Consider the following 15651-nt stretch of genomic DNA (forward strand, 5'->3'; position numbering starts at 1 on the left):
TTGCAAGCAAGACACAACCTCTCAGATTTTAACTCTTTTTTTATACCTCCCAGTCACATCTCGGAGCTGGTGACAACAGCATCTAAATTGCACAAGGGCACGTCTATATTTAAAAATTGATAATTCTTTTAAATATGTTTCTAAGCCGAAATTTGTTTTGAATAAACTGTAAAGAATTGATTTTGAGCTTGATGAAAGAGCTGCGTGCCAATTTTGTTCATAAGATAATTTTAGATGGAGTATACATTCCAACAGAAAGCTGGAGATATTACTTTGTCGTCTCCAAGGAGCATGGCTGAGTGTAATAATCAATCATTTTGACCCTTTCTCCAAGCTCATTACGGGGGGCAGTGGGGTAGCCTAGTGGCTAAAGTGTTGGCCCTTCAAGCAGAAGGCTGGGTTCGATTCCCCGTGGGCAAAATATGCTAAGCCCATTTCTGGTGTAACCTGCCATGATACTGCTGGAATATTGCAAAAATCATCCTAAAACAATACGCGCTCACACAAAGGTCATCATGTTCATATGTACATTTTTTACCAAACATAAATCGAAAATTATGGAGTTTTGTTACAGGTTTGTAATAACATTTCTCCCATACATAATCATTGTATATACAGGCAACGGACTGTTAAATTATGTAGTGGCAGGTTTTATCTGATCTCATTGTAGACACATGTCACGGAACATTTGTTTAGGTTATTGGCTGAACTGAACTTATCAGTGACCAGGTTTTGGGTCTTAAAAGCTTGACATGTACCCAAAAATATATAGTATATTGGTAGTCCTCAGCATGAAAATTTATCACTGTTGCACAAAACAACATTAACTTGCTCACTCTTATGAAACATTCAATAAGAAAAGAAGAGCCAATTACTCAAGTGTGAGTTAGTTAATGAGTGATTGGGTGAGTTAATGAGTGATTGAGGGAGTTAATCAGTGATTTAGTGAATTAAACAGTGATTGAGTGAGTTAAACAGTGATTGCGTGAGTTAAACAGTGATTGAGTGAGTTAAACAGTGATTGAGGGAGTTAATCAGTGATTGACTGAGTTAAACAGTGATTGAGTGAGTTAAACAGTGATTTAGTGAATTAAACAGTGATTGTGTGAGTTAAACAGTGATTGAGTGAGTTAAACAGTGATTTAGTGAATTAAACAGTGATTGAGTGAGTTATTCAGTGATTGAGTGAGTTAAACAGTGATTGAGTGAGTTAAACAGTGATTGAGTGAGTGACTACGGCTTTACTTCCAATATTCCGGCAACATCATGTCAGGGGACACCAGAAATGAGCTTCACACACTGTCCATGTGTAGGGAATCACATCCGGGTAGGACAAGCGAATGCCTTAACCCCTAGGCTTCCCCACCGCCCAAACACAAGTTTTATATATAAGTAGAAAATATTATAAGCATGTTACGGTTTACCTTGACTTGGAGCCATCTGACCATTCCACATCCAGAGTCATCCCCGAGTTGCTTACAGTGTTTGCTTTGAGGGTTGTGGGACAGGTACTTGTATGCCTCTGTAGAAGCAGTGAAGGGGTTAATGTTGCTGTCTCAAAAAGAATTAATCTTCTGAAATGCTCTGTTGAATTGTAACCATGCAGGAGAAACATAGCAGATGGTACTTTTTCTGCGAATAAAAATTCTTATTGATGAATTTTTATTTTTTTTATTTTTTTAATTACAGAATCCAAAATTTGCAGAAATGTACCAAACAGATGTCATGTTTAAACCAAAATAACACAATGATGAACATATAAAGCCATTGTTTCCTTGATACTACAGCTGTAATAATCGTTTCCCTTGCTACTACAGATGTAATAATTGTTTCCTTGCTACTACAGATGTAATAAGTGTTTCCTTGATACTACAGTTGTAATAATTGTTTCCTTGACACTACAGCTATAATTATTGTTTCCTTGATACTTCATCTGTAATAATTGTTTCCTTGCTACTACAGCTGTAATAATTATTTCCTTGATACTACAGCTGTAATAATTGTTTCTTTGATACTCCAGCTGTAATAATTGTTTCCTTGCTACTACAGCTGTAATAATTGTTTCCTGGCCACTACAGCTAATAATTGTTTCCTTGATACTCCAGCTGTAATAATTGTTTCCTAAATACTACAGCTTTAATAATTGTTTCCTTGCTACTACAGTTGTAATAATTGTTTCCTTGATACTACAGCTGTAACAATTGTTTCCTGGCCACTACAGCTTATAATTGTTTCCTTGATACTCCAGCTGTAATATTTGTTTCCTAAATACTACAGCTTTAATAATTGTTTCCTTGCTACTACAGCTGTAATAATTGTTTCCTTGTTACTACAGCTGCAATGACCTACCACAATGCTCTGCAAACAGGGGAAACTGCTCTTTCCCTTCAGCAATCTCGGGACTCTATAAACAGATAACCTCACACTGTTTCCTGCAAAAAAAAGCACACAAAAATAACTCCTAAAACATTCTATCTGACACATCCTAGAATCACATACAACTGAGATTTGGGGATATGAATTCTGCAATAATTCAGGCAATTCTCTAATCAAATTATATTGGAGAGAATTTATCACCATATTACATTAATTTCACTGATCAATGTACCATCTACTTTATGCCTTATGCACATAAATCTATTTGAAGCATCTTCAACAGTTCACAAAACACAGATCTCCAAATACACTGCGTATTTGTGAAAAACATGCACGACTCGTTGTCGTTGTCTATCGTACAATAAAACACTGCAGTGTTTTATAAGTATTGTACGATAAACAACTCCCACTCTTCATGTATTTCTTAATTACACTGAAATCCCCCTTATCCAACACCAGACACACGGAAGCTTCACCTACCAGACAATATTTATGTTATACAAAATAAATACTACACAAAATGCTTCTTTTATCCAGAATCTGGTTTCCAGATCCGGACAGTGCATTTCAATTACTGATGGTGCAAAATACATAATCACAAACATTGCATCTGAAAAGGTTCATTCAAGCATAACACATTTTTCACACTAGAGTTCAAATTAATACATATGTAATTAATCAACTTTAGCTTTAGTGGTAAATATGGCCATAATTAATTATCAATATTCCTTTGTTATGCATTACAAGGTAATCTTTTTTATTTGCTCCATTTTTCACCAAAATAAGTACATTCAAATATCTGTAACCAAGAATTATAAGTGTATTAGGAAAGAGAAAAATATTTCCAAGAATCCATGATCCTTGACTCGATTACTTACAGACCACTGTCATATAGTTGGAATAATGCTGAATGTGTGGCATTAAACAACAATCAAACAAACAAAAGAAGAGGTTTGCACGAAGGCTTTTTTATACCTAAATTTAGTCCATGCAACGGCCATTTTCAATGTTTCAAAGTGAACAGTTTACATTGTCATCGTAGGTACATGTAGAACATGTTTTGTGAAAATTATATTGATATGCTTGTAGATTTGCAGAAGAGGAGATTTAAAGTTCCATGCTAATGGACAGATGGACAAAGACCCATAGATTAAGCACACATAGCAATGTCTTGGTCATGTCAAGGTGAGCTGAAAGCTATCAGGGCCCAATGTGGATAATACGGCTCACAGGGACAAGTCCAAATTTACTACCTGGGTACCCACCCCTCTATTACCCTACCCGGGTACCTGCTGTAGCTCTCAAGAGATGGGTACAAGGTGTCCGACTGGGAATAGTTTGACCATAGTCCTGGTCAAAATGTATTTAGCTATACGTATAAAACGTTTGACTGAAGGTTTTTCTTTATTTAAACATAAAAAAATCAGAAGGAATGGGTGCATAGTCAGAAAGAAATATCAATATTAGTGACTTTTAGGGTAACCATATAGTTCTGGATCAATTTTGTCATTAAAAAATATATCACATGACTAACCACTGGTCTGGGTAGTCCTGTGGGTACCCAGGTCCTTCTCAGTACCCACCAGACCTGAATACCCGAGTTACCCATCCCAGCCCTACTAACCACGGGTCTGGGTAGTCCTGTGGGTGCCCAGGTACTTCTCAGTACCCACCAGACCCGAATACCCGAGTTACCCATCCCAGCCCTACTAACCACGGGTCTGGGTAGTCCTGTGGGTGCCCAGGTCCTTCTCAGTACCCACCAGACCCGAATACCCTGGTTACCCGTCCCATCCCTGCTAACCATGGGTCTGGGTAGTCCTGTGGGTACCCAGGTCCTTCTCAGTACCCACCCAACCCGAGTACCCGAGTTACCCATCCCAGCCCTGGTGGATAACATATGAAAACATACTCAGTGGATCAAAACATTACTTACAGCCCTGAAATATGATAGTCTGAACTGTTATTTCTTGACATGTACTGTGAAAACCCTGAAAAGCTGATTTTGTCATATTGAAACATGCACATCTTAAACAACCCTACCCCAGAGTTTAAGGAATTAACATTTTTATCTAACGTGATACTTTGATCTTCCCCCTAAAGGAAACCATATAAAAAAAGACTGATTGTCTACCTGCTTGAAGCTCTGGCAGAACACATCCACCAATTGTCCTCTTCAGTGTAGTCGTGGACCGAGGCCATTGTACCAGCCTAGACATACTTGTGCAGCTATATGTCAATGCTTGGATGCATTGGAGACAGTCTATGATTCAGTTATTTTTTCCACACCAGCTGTTGGCTTGTCAGGACATGAAAATATATATAATAATTTAAACACAGGTTATATTGAAACTGGTATCTTTGTACGCCAAGGCATGAGATGAGCTGTTGTATAATCTCCACTTACTAACTACAGTAGACCTGAGAAGATCCGGGGTGGAATAGGTCTTCAGCAACCCATGCTTACCGTAAAAGGCGACTATGCTTGTCATAAGAGGCAACTAACGGGGTCAGGCTCGCTGACTTGGTTAATACATGTCATTGTATCACAATTGCGTAGATCGATGCTCATGATGTTAATCACTGGATTGTCTGGTCCAGACTTGATTATTTACAGACCTCCATCATATATCTGGAATAGTGCTGTTTGCGACAACAACCAACTACAGTACCTACCTATTGAGATGATATAGGTCAGACCACTTACGGGGGTTTATGAAATTTTGCCCCCAAAATTCAGGTTGGTTGGTCAAAAATATAAAATAAAATAATTCCATATTCAAATATTTCTTTTTTAATTCCTTCAAAACGTTAAGTTGGTAGGGAAAAAAGAAACAAGTTTAGGGCTGCTTCAATTTCATTATCCACACAGTTCTGTCGCGATTTGTACCATCTTGTGGTGTTTTCAAGTTTTTCAAAAACATTTTCAACAAGTTTTGTTTATAGTACCACTGCTTTTCATTTTCATTTTTTCTCTGTAAGTCTCCGTCAGGAGACGGCAGAGAGCTTGTTGGTGGTCCTTCAGTGAACAGAACAGTCTGATGTTGGTTATTCTCTGTCAGGGGACAGCAGAGAACTTGTTGTTGGTCCTTCAGTGAACAGAACAGTTTGATGTTGGTTATTCTCTGTCAGGGGACAGCAGAGAACTTGATGTTGGTCCTTCAGTGAACAGAACAGTCTGATGTTGGTTATTCTCTGTCAGGGGACAGCAGAGAATTTGTTGTTGGTCCTTCAGTGAACAGAACAGTTTGATGTTGGTTATTCTCTGTCAGGGGACAGCAGAGAACTTGATGTTGGTCCTTCAGTGAACAGAACAGTCTGATGTTGGTTATTCTCTGTCAGGGGACAGCAGAGAATTTGTTGTTGGTCCTTCAGTGAACAGAACAGTTTGGTGTTGGTTATTCTCTGTCAGGAGACGGCAGAGAACTTGTTGTTGGTCCTTCAGTGAACAGAACAGTTTGATGTTGGTTATTCTCTGTCAGGAGACGGCAGAGAACTTGTTGGTGGTCCTTCAGTGAACAGAACAGTTTGATGTTGGTTATTCTCTGTCAGGGGACAGCAGAGAACTTGATGTTGGTCCTTCAGTGAACAGAACAGTTTGATGTTGGTTATTCTCTGTCAGGAGACGGCAGAGAGATGTTAGTTGGTCCTTCAGTGAACAGAACAGTTTGGTGTTGGTTATTCCCTGTCAGGAGATGGCAGAGAACTTGTTGTTGGTCCTTCAGTGAACAGAACAGTCTGATGTTGGTTATTCTCTGTCAGGAGACAGCAGAGAGCTTGATGTTGGTCCTTCAGTGAACAGAACAGTTTGATCTTGGTTATTCTCTGTCAGGAGACGGCAGAGAACTTGTTGGTGGTCCTTCAGTGAACAGAACAGTTTGATGTTGGTTATTCTCTGTCAGGGGACAGCAGAGAACTTGATGTTGGTCCTTCAGTGAACAGAACAGTTTGATGTTGGTTATTCTCTGTCAGGAGACGGCAGAGAGATGTTAGTTGGTCCTTCAGTGAACAGAACAGTTTGATGTTGGTTATTCTCTGTAAGGGGACAGCAGAGAGCTTGTTGTTGGTCCTTCAGTGAACAGAACAGTTTGGTGTTGGTTATTCTCTGTCAGGAGACGGCAGAGAATTTGTTGTTGGTCCTTCAGTGAACAGAACAGTCTGATGTTGGTTATTCTCTGTCAGGAGACAGCAGAGAGCTTGTTGTTGGTCCTTCAGTAAAGGACATTGTTTCAACATTGATATCTGATGTTGATTCAACATTGACATTTCAACCTCACTGTCATTTAAAAAATCACTGTCATTTCAATGTTGAAGCACGACATGATTCAACATTAATTAACATTGTTGTGCCTGCCGGGTTGCAATCACTGTCATAGCAATGTTGAAGCCCGACATTATTCAAAATTAACATTGTTGTGCCTGCTGGGTTGCAATCACTGTCATAACAATGTTGAAGCCTGACATGATTCAACATTAATTAACATTGTTGTGCCTGCTGGGTTGCAATCACTGTCATAACAATGTTGAAGCAAGACATGATTCAACATTAACATTGTTGTGCCTGCTGGGTTGCAATCACTGTCATAACAATGTTGAAGCCCGACATGATTCAACATTAATTAACATTGTTGTGCCTGCTGGGTTGCAATCACTGTCATAACAATGTTGAAGCATGACATGATTCAACATTAACATTGTTGTGCCTGCTGGGTTGCAATCACTGTCATAACAATATTGAAGCACGACATGATTCAACATTAACATTGTTGTGCCTGCTGGGTTGCAATCACTGTCATAACAATGTTGAAGCCTGACATGATTCAACATTAATTAACATTGTTGTGCCTGCCGGGTTGCAATCACTGTCATAACAATGTTGAAGCATGACATGATTCAACATTAACATTGTTGTGCCTGCTGGGTTGCAATCACTGTCATAACAATATTGAAGCAAGACATGATTCAACATTAACATTGTTGTGCCTGCTGGGTTGCAATCACTGTCATAACAATGTTGAAGCCTGACATGATTCAACATTAATTAACATTGTTGTGCCTGCTGGGTTGCAATCACTGTCATAACAATGTTGAAGCACGACATGATTCAACATTAACATTGTTGTGCCTGCTGGGTTGCAATCACTGTCATAACAATGTTGAATCACGACATGATTCAACATTAACATTGTTGTGCCTGCTGGGTTGCAGTCACTGTCATAACAATGTTGAAGCACGACATGATTCAACATTAACATTGTTGTGCCTGCTGGGTTGCAATCACTGTCATAACAATGTTGAAGCAAGACATGATTCAACATTAATTAACATTGTTGTGCCTGCTGGGTTGCAATCACTGTCATAACAATGTTGAAGCATGACATGATTCAACATTAACATTGTTGTGCCTGCTGGGTTGCAATCACTGTCATAACAATGTTGAAGCATGACATGATTCAACATTAACATTGTTGTGCCTGCTGGGTTGCAATCACTGTCATAACAATGTTGAAGCCCGACATGATTCAACATTAACATTGTTGTGCCTGCTGGGTTGCAATCACTGTCATAACAATGTTGAAGCCCGACATGATTCAACATTAATTAACATTGTTGTGCCTGCTGGGTTGCAATCACTGTCATAACAATGTTGAAGCATGACATGATTCAACATTAACATTGTTGTGCCTGCTGGGTTGCAATCACTGTCATAACAATGTTGAATCACGACATGATTCAACATTAACATTGTTGTGCCTGCTGGGTTGCAATCACTGTCATAACAATGTTGAAGCACGACATGATTCAACATTAACATTGTTGTGCCTGCTGGGTTGCAATCACTGTCATAACAATGTTGAAGCACGACATGATTCAACATTAATTAACATTGTTGTGCCTGCTGGGTTGCAATCACTGTCATAACAATGTTGAAGCACGACATGATTCAACATTAACATTGTTGTGCCTGCTGGGTTGCAATCACTGTCATAACAATGTTGAAGCATGACATGATTCAACATTAACATTGTTGTGCCTGCTGGGTTGCAATCACTGTCATAACAATGTTGAAGCACGACATGATTCAACATTAACATTGTTGTGCCTGCTGGGTTGCAATCACTGTCATAACAATGTTGAAGCCCGACATGATTCAACATTAATTAACATTGTTGTGCCTGCTGGGTTGCAATCACTGTCATAACAATGTTGAAGCATGACATGATTCAACATTAACATTGTTGTGCCTGCTGGGTTGCAATCACTGTCATAACAATGTTGAATCACGACATGATTCAACATTAACATTGTTGTGCCTGCTGGGTTGCAATCACTGTCATAACAATGTTGAAGCACGACATGATTCAACATTAACATTGTTGTGCCTGCTGGGTTGCAATCACTGTCATAACAATGTTGAAGCACGACATGATTCAACATTAATTAACATTGTTGTGCCTGCTGGGTTGCAATCACTGTCATAACAATGTTGAAGCATGACATGATTCAACATTAACATTGTTGTGCCTGCTGGGTTGCAATCACTGTCATAACAATATTGAAGCAAGACATGATTCAACATTAACATCGTTGTGCCTGCTGGGTTGCAATCACTGTCATAACAATGTTGAAGCACGACATGATTCAACATTAATTAACATTGTTGTGCCTGCTGGGTTGCAATCACTGTCATAACAATGTTGAAGCACGACATGATTCAACATTAACATTGTTGTGCCTGCTGGGTTGCAATCACTGTCATAACAATGTTGAATCACGACATGATTCAACATTAACATTGTTGTGCCTGCTGGGTTGCAGTCACTGTCATAACAATGTTGAAGCACGACATGATTCAACATTAACATTGTTGTGCCTGCTGGGTTGCAATCACTGTCATAACAATGTTGAAGCACGACATGATTCAACATTAACATTGTTGTGCCTGCTGGGTTGCAATCACTGTCATAACAATGTTGAAGCACGACATGATTCAACATTAACATTGTTGTGCCTGCTGGGTTGCAATCACTGTCATAACAATGTTGAAGCATGACATGATTCAACATTAACATTGTTGTGCCTGCTGGGTTGCAATCACTGTCATAACAATGTTGAAGCACGACATGATTCAACATTAACATTGTTGTGCCTGCTGGGTTGCAATCACTGTCATAACAATGTTGAAGCCCGACATGATTCAACATTAATTAACATTGTTGTGCCTGCTGGGTTGCAATCACTGTCATAACAATGTTGAAGCATGACATGATTCAACATTAACATTGTTGTGCCTGCTGGGTTGCAATCACTGTCATAACAATGTTGAATCACGACATGATTCAACATTAACATTGTTGTGCCTGCTGGGTTGCAATCACTGTCATAACAATGTTGAAGCACGACATGATTCAACATTAACATTGTTGTGCCTGCTGGGTTGCAATCACTGTCATAACAATGTTGAAGCACGACATGATTCAACATTAATTAACATTGTTGTGCCTGCTGGGTTGCAATCACTGTCATAACAATGTTGAAGCACGACATGATTCAACATTAATTAACATTGTTGTGCCTGCTGGGTTGCAATCACTGTCATAACAATGTTGAATCACGACATGATTCAACATTAACATTGTTGTGCCTGCTGGGTTGCAATCACTGTCATAACAATGTTGAAGCACGACATGATTCAACATTAACATTGTTGTGCCTGCTGGGTTGCAATCACTGTCATAACAATGTTGAAGCATGACATGATTCAACATTAACATTGTTGTGCCTGCTGGGTTGCAATCACTGTCATAACAATGTTGAAGCACGACATGATTCAACATTAACATTGTTGTGCCTGCTGGGTTGCAATCACTGTCATAACAATGTTGAAGCACGACATGATTCAACATTAACATTGTTGTGCCTGCTGGGTTGTAATCACTGTCATAACAATTTGATGCAAGAAACCAGTACAAGTCAAAGACACAATACCTGCTGAAATTAGGATTTATTTGTAAAATTCAGTGTAGTTAAGATTACAAAATTGTTTACTTCAGATGACGAATCCAGTATGATATAGCTTTAAAGAGAAGATAACTTGTTAAGAAAACAAAGAAATTTATTACACCAGCCAATTTATTTAATAACTAGAGGTCAGTTGAGGGAAAACGGGCATATTCATAACATTAATTATGTAGTTTTTTCTGTCTCTATGATCCGATGTCTACATTTTGGGAGGGAAACATTTTTTTACCGAATAGTAACTCAAGCGGTTATCTTTTTGTTTGAAGATACTCTTGTTTCCAAAACTAAAACATTTAACTGTGAAAATATTGACTTGTATAGGTACAAAAATCAGGGTTTGACCTTGACAAAAATCAATTTTGAGGGTCCTTGCAGGGAACATGAAGGTCCTATAAAGTAACAAAATGGTGACATAGTGTTTGGTATGTTTTGATAATTACTTCCAAGTCTGGAATGAATTAATGATCATGTGCACAGTGGTCTTGATTGATGAGTGAAATTACCAGACACCTATAAACGCTCTTGATGTGCTGTAGGCACAATGAATATTACTGTGCGTGCCTCAGAATGCAGTATTTTAGTTTTGAGTCCAATCTCACCATTTATGTATACTGGATGCACATTTATGCATAACTTAAAACCCTGAAAAATATTGCTGTTAGCTGTTGTGCATTACATGCATAAATAGTGTCCCAGGCACTGGGGTTCACCAGGTGTATTCAAAGTGTGCTGAATTTTACACTGAATAATTGTCTGAAATGATTGACACATTGAACTTAAAACTTCAGTCAACCATGAATTCAGCAATTCTGTGATCGCAGAAAGATTTCCGGAAAATGTAAATGAATTTGCCCTTTTCATCAAGCAATAGACAAATTTTCATTATTTTCAAGTTCTTCTATCGAAACTTTGCACTCAAATGATGCCCTAACATTTAACATGCGATTCAAGGATACAAAATATGAATCCTACAATGAAACAAAATTTGAAAAATAGCATCCTCACTTTTAAATGTTCTTGTGGTATTACAATTACATAAACTATGTTTATGTGTAACCATAAATAAATATCAGATACTATGCATATGTATATGTCTTAAAATGTCTGAATGCAAGAAATTAAACAAACAAAAATTGAAATGAGTTTGTATCATTGTTTGAGGGAAAATGGTAATGTTATTACTGCAAAGTTTACTGCAGAATTTTGTAATTTTAACCACAGAAATTTGGTAATTTTACAGCAGGATTTTGATAATTTTACCACAGGATTTTGATAAATTTACCGCAGGATTTTGATATTTTACCACAGGATTTTGATAATTTTACAGCAGAATTTTGATAATTTTACCACAGGATTTTGATAATTTTACCGCAGGATTTGTCTGGGACTGAAATTTGAGTGCAGATGATGGTGCCTAATGATCATTATCATCTACACAACATTTCAACTAGGTCAAAGTGATGTACTTAAAAAACAGTGCCATGGAACTGTAGTTCACCTGCACATGTAGTCAAAAGCTTACATTGTTAAAAAAGACAACCATGTTACAAAGATGAGCAATGACATTCAAATATTTCCTTTTCAAGTATTTAAGAGTAATAACCAAAACTAACATTCTGACAATTTGAACAAAATATGATTTCATCATAAGTGTGAGTGAGTGAGTTTGGTTTAGCGCCTCTTTGGACAGTAAACCAACTACATCTTCATGTGGGAGGAAAGCCCAAAGTGATGCAGGTCTGAGATGTTTTCCACTTAGGTTAAACCCAGGGTATGGTGCTGACAAACCTAGTATCATAATAAAGGCAAACCGACAATCATAGGTTTCTGGCACGCCTGATGAATGAAACTCTCCACAGCAAATTGAAGCTTCACAAATGCCACCATTAACCCCTCATCATATTCTTTCTGAGCCTTTTGTTATCTGAGACAATATTTTTCCACAATTGAGTGAGTGTGAGTTGTTTTTAACGCCGCTTTTCACAGTATTCCAGTACGATCACTGCGTGTTAGCTTAATGTGGGAGGAAAGCCCAAAGTGATGCAGGTCTCGGATGTTTACCACTTCAGTGAAACCCACGAGCACAGGTATGGTGCTGACATACTTAAAAAACATAATCGGGGCGAACCGGGATTCGTACCCACAATCATAGGTTTCTGGCATGCCCAAGGAACGCAATTCTGCACAGTGAATCGCTGCACCTAAGATGACTGGGCCACCTTTTATTAACATTATTAGTCTTTCAATCTTCGTTGACAGACTATATTAACAACGTGCATCATGTCAACAAACTTGATATACTATCTACAACTAAAATCCTAAAGTGCATAAAGATTTCGATAATCAAGTTACAAAATAACTATCATGTTCGATCATATAGAGTTTGAATTAATAATTTACCACATAGATGTTAAAATGAGGTTTACCTAAAAAAATAAAATTAAAAGTGCTTTTTTTTTAGGTGCCAAAAATTGTGCTTCTTTTTAGGTGTAAAAAACAAATAGTGCTTCTTTTTAGGTGTAAAACAAATTGTACTTATTTTAGGTGTAAGGAATTGCTTTTCTGCTATTCTGGGTATTCTGGCCCCTGCACTCGTTTGCATAGTGATCATGTTGTTATTATAGGTACCCAAAGATCCTTATTGTGGTCATTGCAGCCATATTTGTTTCCTACAGAGATCATAACAAATATGTAAGGATCTAATTACACAGAATGGGTCATGTTAGCATTTGATTGGCATCTCATTTAATCATAATGAATAAAAATCCAATCAACAATATTATTTAAAATATATTCAATTAAATAAAAATGATACAGTATTTTCAAAAATAAATCACATTGGCAAATATATCAAATTAAATTTAAATAAAAAATAAAATACAATAATACTTTTCAGGTAGATCTACTGCATATGAAGTATAAGAATTTTAACAAGTCTCCTAACTTACATTCGACCTCAAGACACAAACAATCAAATATAGTTTAATGTTTATTCCCGGAAGTACGGTAAATAACGAAATCGAAGCTGTGTGTAATAGAGCGATATAACATGGCTGCAGTCGATACTGGCCAAGTAGAGCGAAACAGCGACGGTGCAATCTTAACAGTAAATGCGATAGTTTGCAGCATGGCCAAGAGCAACTTTTAAGCGTGTGAAGTATGTCAAAATGTATGAACTTACAGTGGCAGGAGCGTGATTGGCAGTTCTGCTGGACATTCAGTATCCTATCCCTTGTCCTGATCTCAATTACGTGATAGGCCTCGGTGATTCCTGTCAATTTCATAGGCGAGAGGGTCTGATGGAGACTAAACGCTACAACACCGCAAGGAACTCCAGACAGCGCAACTTTGCTGGGCCCTGTTACAATAAGCATGTATCTGACAACCGAATATTTCGTCGCGGCGGGCCCTGTTTTGCACAAGCTAGACTGGAGTGAACCTTGGCCTGTGAAAAAGCAGGCATTGATGGAGGGAATTCTCTGGCAGACGTAACAGAAAGCTACGACAGCGACCATATAACGGCATACCTTACCAGCAATGAACAGCCTTGTGGCTCCGGCGACGCCGCTGTCAAGCGTCACGATGAATGGCAGCGGAGAACGATTTCGATATCAACGGTCGCCTCAAGCCTAAATCGGAATGCGCTTAAAAACTGGCTACAGCTGTCGCGATAAAATACTTTTACGAGTTCTTCACCTGTTATCTACTAAGATAACTTGAATTTGTAAGTTTTGTCATTTCCACTGGGACAATTGTACATTTATAACGTATTGCCCAGTGTTTAAAGCGTTCGCTCGTCACGCCGATGACCCGGGTTCGATTCCCGATATGGGTACAATGAGTGAAGCCCATTTCCGGTGTCCCCCGCCGTGATATTGCTGGAATATTGCTAAAAATGGCCTACTCACTCACTCACTCAATTGTTCGGAGCGAATGTTACTAAAGATTACTCATCATCGCTTCATCATAACTTTAGATGTAAAATGACGAATGTGGACACGTTGGGTCCAAACCCCGAACAGTGTTACAAAATGGTTCAGAATCAATCGCCTAAACACAACCAAAACAATTTACTGAGGTATGAATGTGCTACCGAACCCAGATCAAGGAAACTTGAGTTTGAAGTGAAACTTTGGCTGCACTTACAGCATGCCAACCAACAAAGATATGGGGCACGGGTGGCCCAGTCGTCTAAGGCGCCGCGATTCGAAGTGCAGAACTGCGTCCCTTGGGTACGCCAGATATCTATGATTGTGGGTTCTAATCCCGGTTCGCCCCGATTATTTTTCTAGGTTTGTCAGCACCATACCAAAGTGGTAAACGTCTAAGGCCTGCGTCACTTCGGGCTTTCCTTCCACATTAAGCTGACACGCCGCGAAATATAACTGGAATACTGTTTAAAACGACGTTAAACCCAACTCACTCACTCACCCAAACCGCTGGACAGACGCATGATAAGATTAACCACAGACATATAGATATATGTACGTCTTTGGATTTACGCTACAGCAGAGGCAAGAGAGTTCACTGACTGTATAAGTCCAGTCTCCACCCTTACGGAACTTGGCTGGTATTATGGAGTTACAGTTTGGCTGGACTAACGAGTCTATGCATAGTCCAATCAAAATAGCGCAACGAAATCGAAATTCGGTTCGTAAACTGTCGTGCAGATTTCGGTCGATTGCTGGATTTGCAAAGCATGTGCACCGCCAACGCTTTGTCAACAGATATTTTCAAAATCTTTTTATGTTTTTAATCAAACTGCTCATGTGATTCGATGCATTTCGCGACGTAAGACCCGTTTTATCACAATATTGATCTTGATTATCGGGCAGATCTTACTGACTTGGCGCCGCCATTCCGTTTGAAGCAAATGCAAGTGATACGAGAGGTGAAATCTGATTGGTCCATAGGAGAGGCTTAGAAGGGACATAACTGCTAATAGCCACTGGTGGCGCTACGATCGAGCCCAGGAATTCCAGCCTAGTTCGGCAAGGGTGGAAACTGGACTTTTAAAGACAGTTAACTCTCTTGCCTCGGAAAGATGGATGTTGGTATGATACACAAAGGAGCAACGCGTGACCGCGTCGCAACGAGTTTTGCCGTGGACGAATGATAATCACCAGCTAGGCACACGGCCTGATTCAGGCAGACAAACGGAAGAGAAACAGGCCGAGGAGTGGCAGGCCTCCTTCCCCAACCGTCTTCCCGAGGCAAGGGAGGTAACTGACAATAAAAGTACAGTTTCAATAC

The 15651-nt window shown here is 39.0% G+C and overlaps 1 protein-coding gene across 2 annotated transcripts in view; it reads right to left on the reverse strand.

Annotated features, from left to right (window-relative positions):
• LOC124119266 (probable gamma-butyrobetaine dioxygenase) overlaps positions 1-14026 on the reverse strand; it is a 31939-nt gene extending 17913 nt beyond the window's left edge. The window contains exons 1-5 of one of the 2 annotated variants that reach the window (XM_046481726.2): positions 13931-14008; positions 13580-13669; positions 4511-4675; positions 2350-2432; positions 1425-1522 (exon numbers count right to left, since the gene is read on the reverse strand). In XM_046481726.2, the coding sequence (XP_046337682.2) occupies positions 1425-1522; positions 2350-2432; positions 4511-4595 (266 nt within the window). In that variant the 5' untranslated portion in view covers positions 4596-4675; positions 13580-13669; positions 13931-14008. Of the gene's footprint in view, positions 1-1424; positions 1523-2349; positions 2433-4510; positions 4676-13579; positions 13670-13930 lie in introns of both variants that reach the window. The other variant, XM_046481734.2, reaches the window with a different exon arrangement.
• Positions 14027-15651: the final 1625 nt, after the last annotated feature.

This window comes from Haliotis rufescens, unplaced genomic scaffold (assembly GCF_023055435.1).
Source record: "Haliotis rufescens isolate VD_foot unplaced genomic scaffold, xgHalRufe1.0.p SCAF_3, whole genome shotgun sequence".
NCBI classification, from domain to species: Eukaryota; Metazoa; Mollusca; class Gastropoda; order Lepetellida; family Haliotidae; genus Haliotis; species Haliotis rufescens.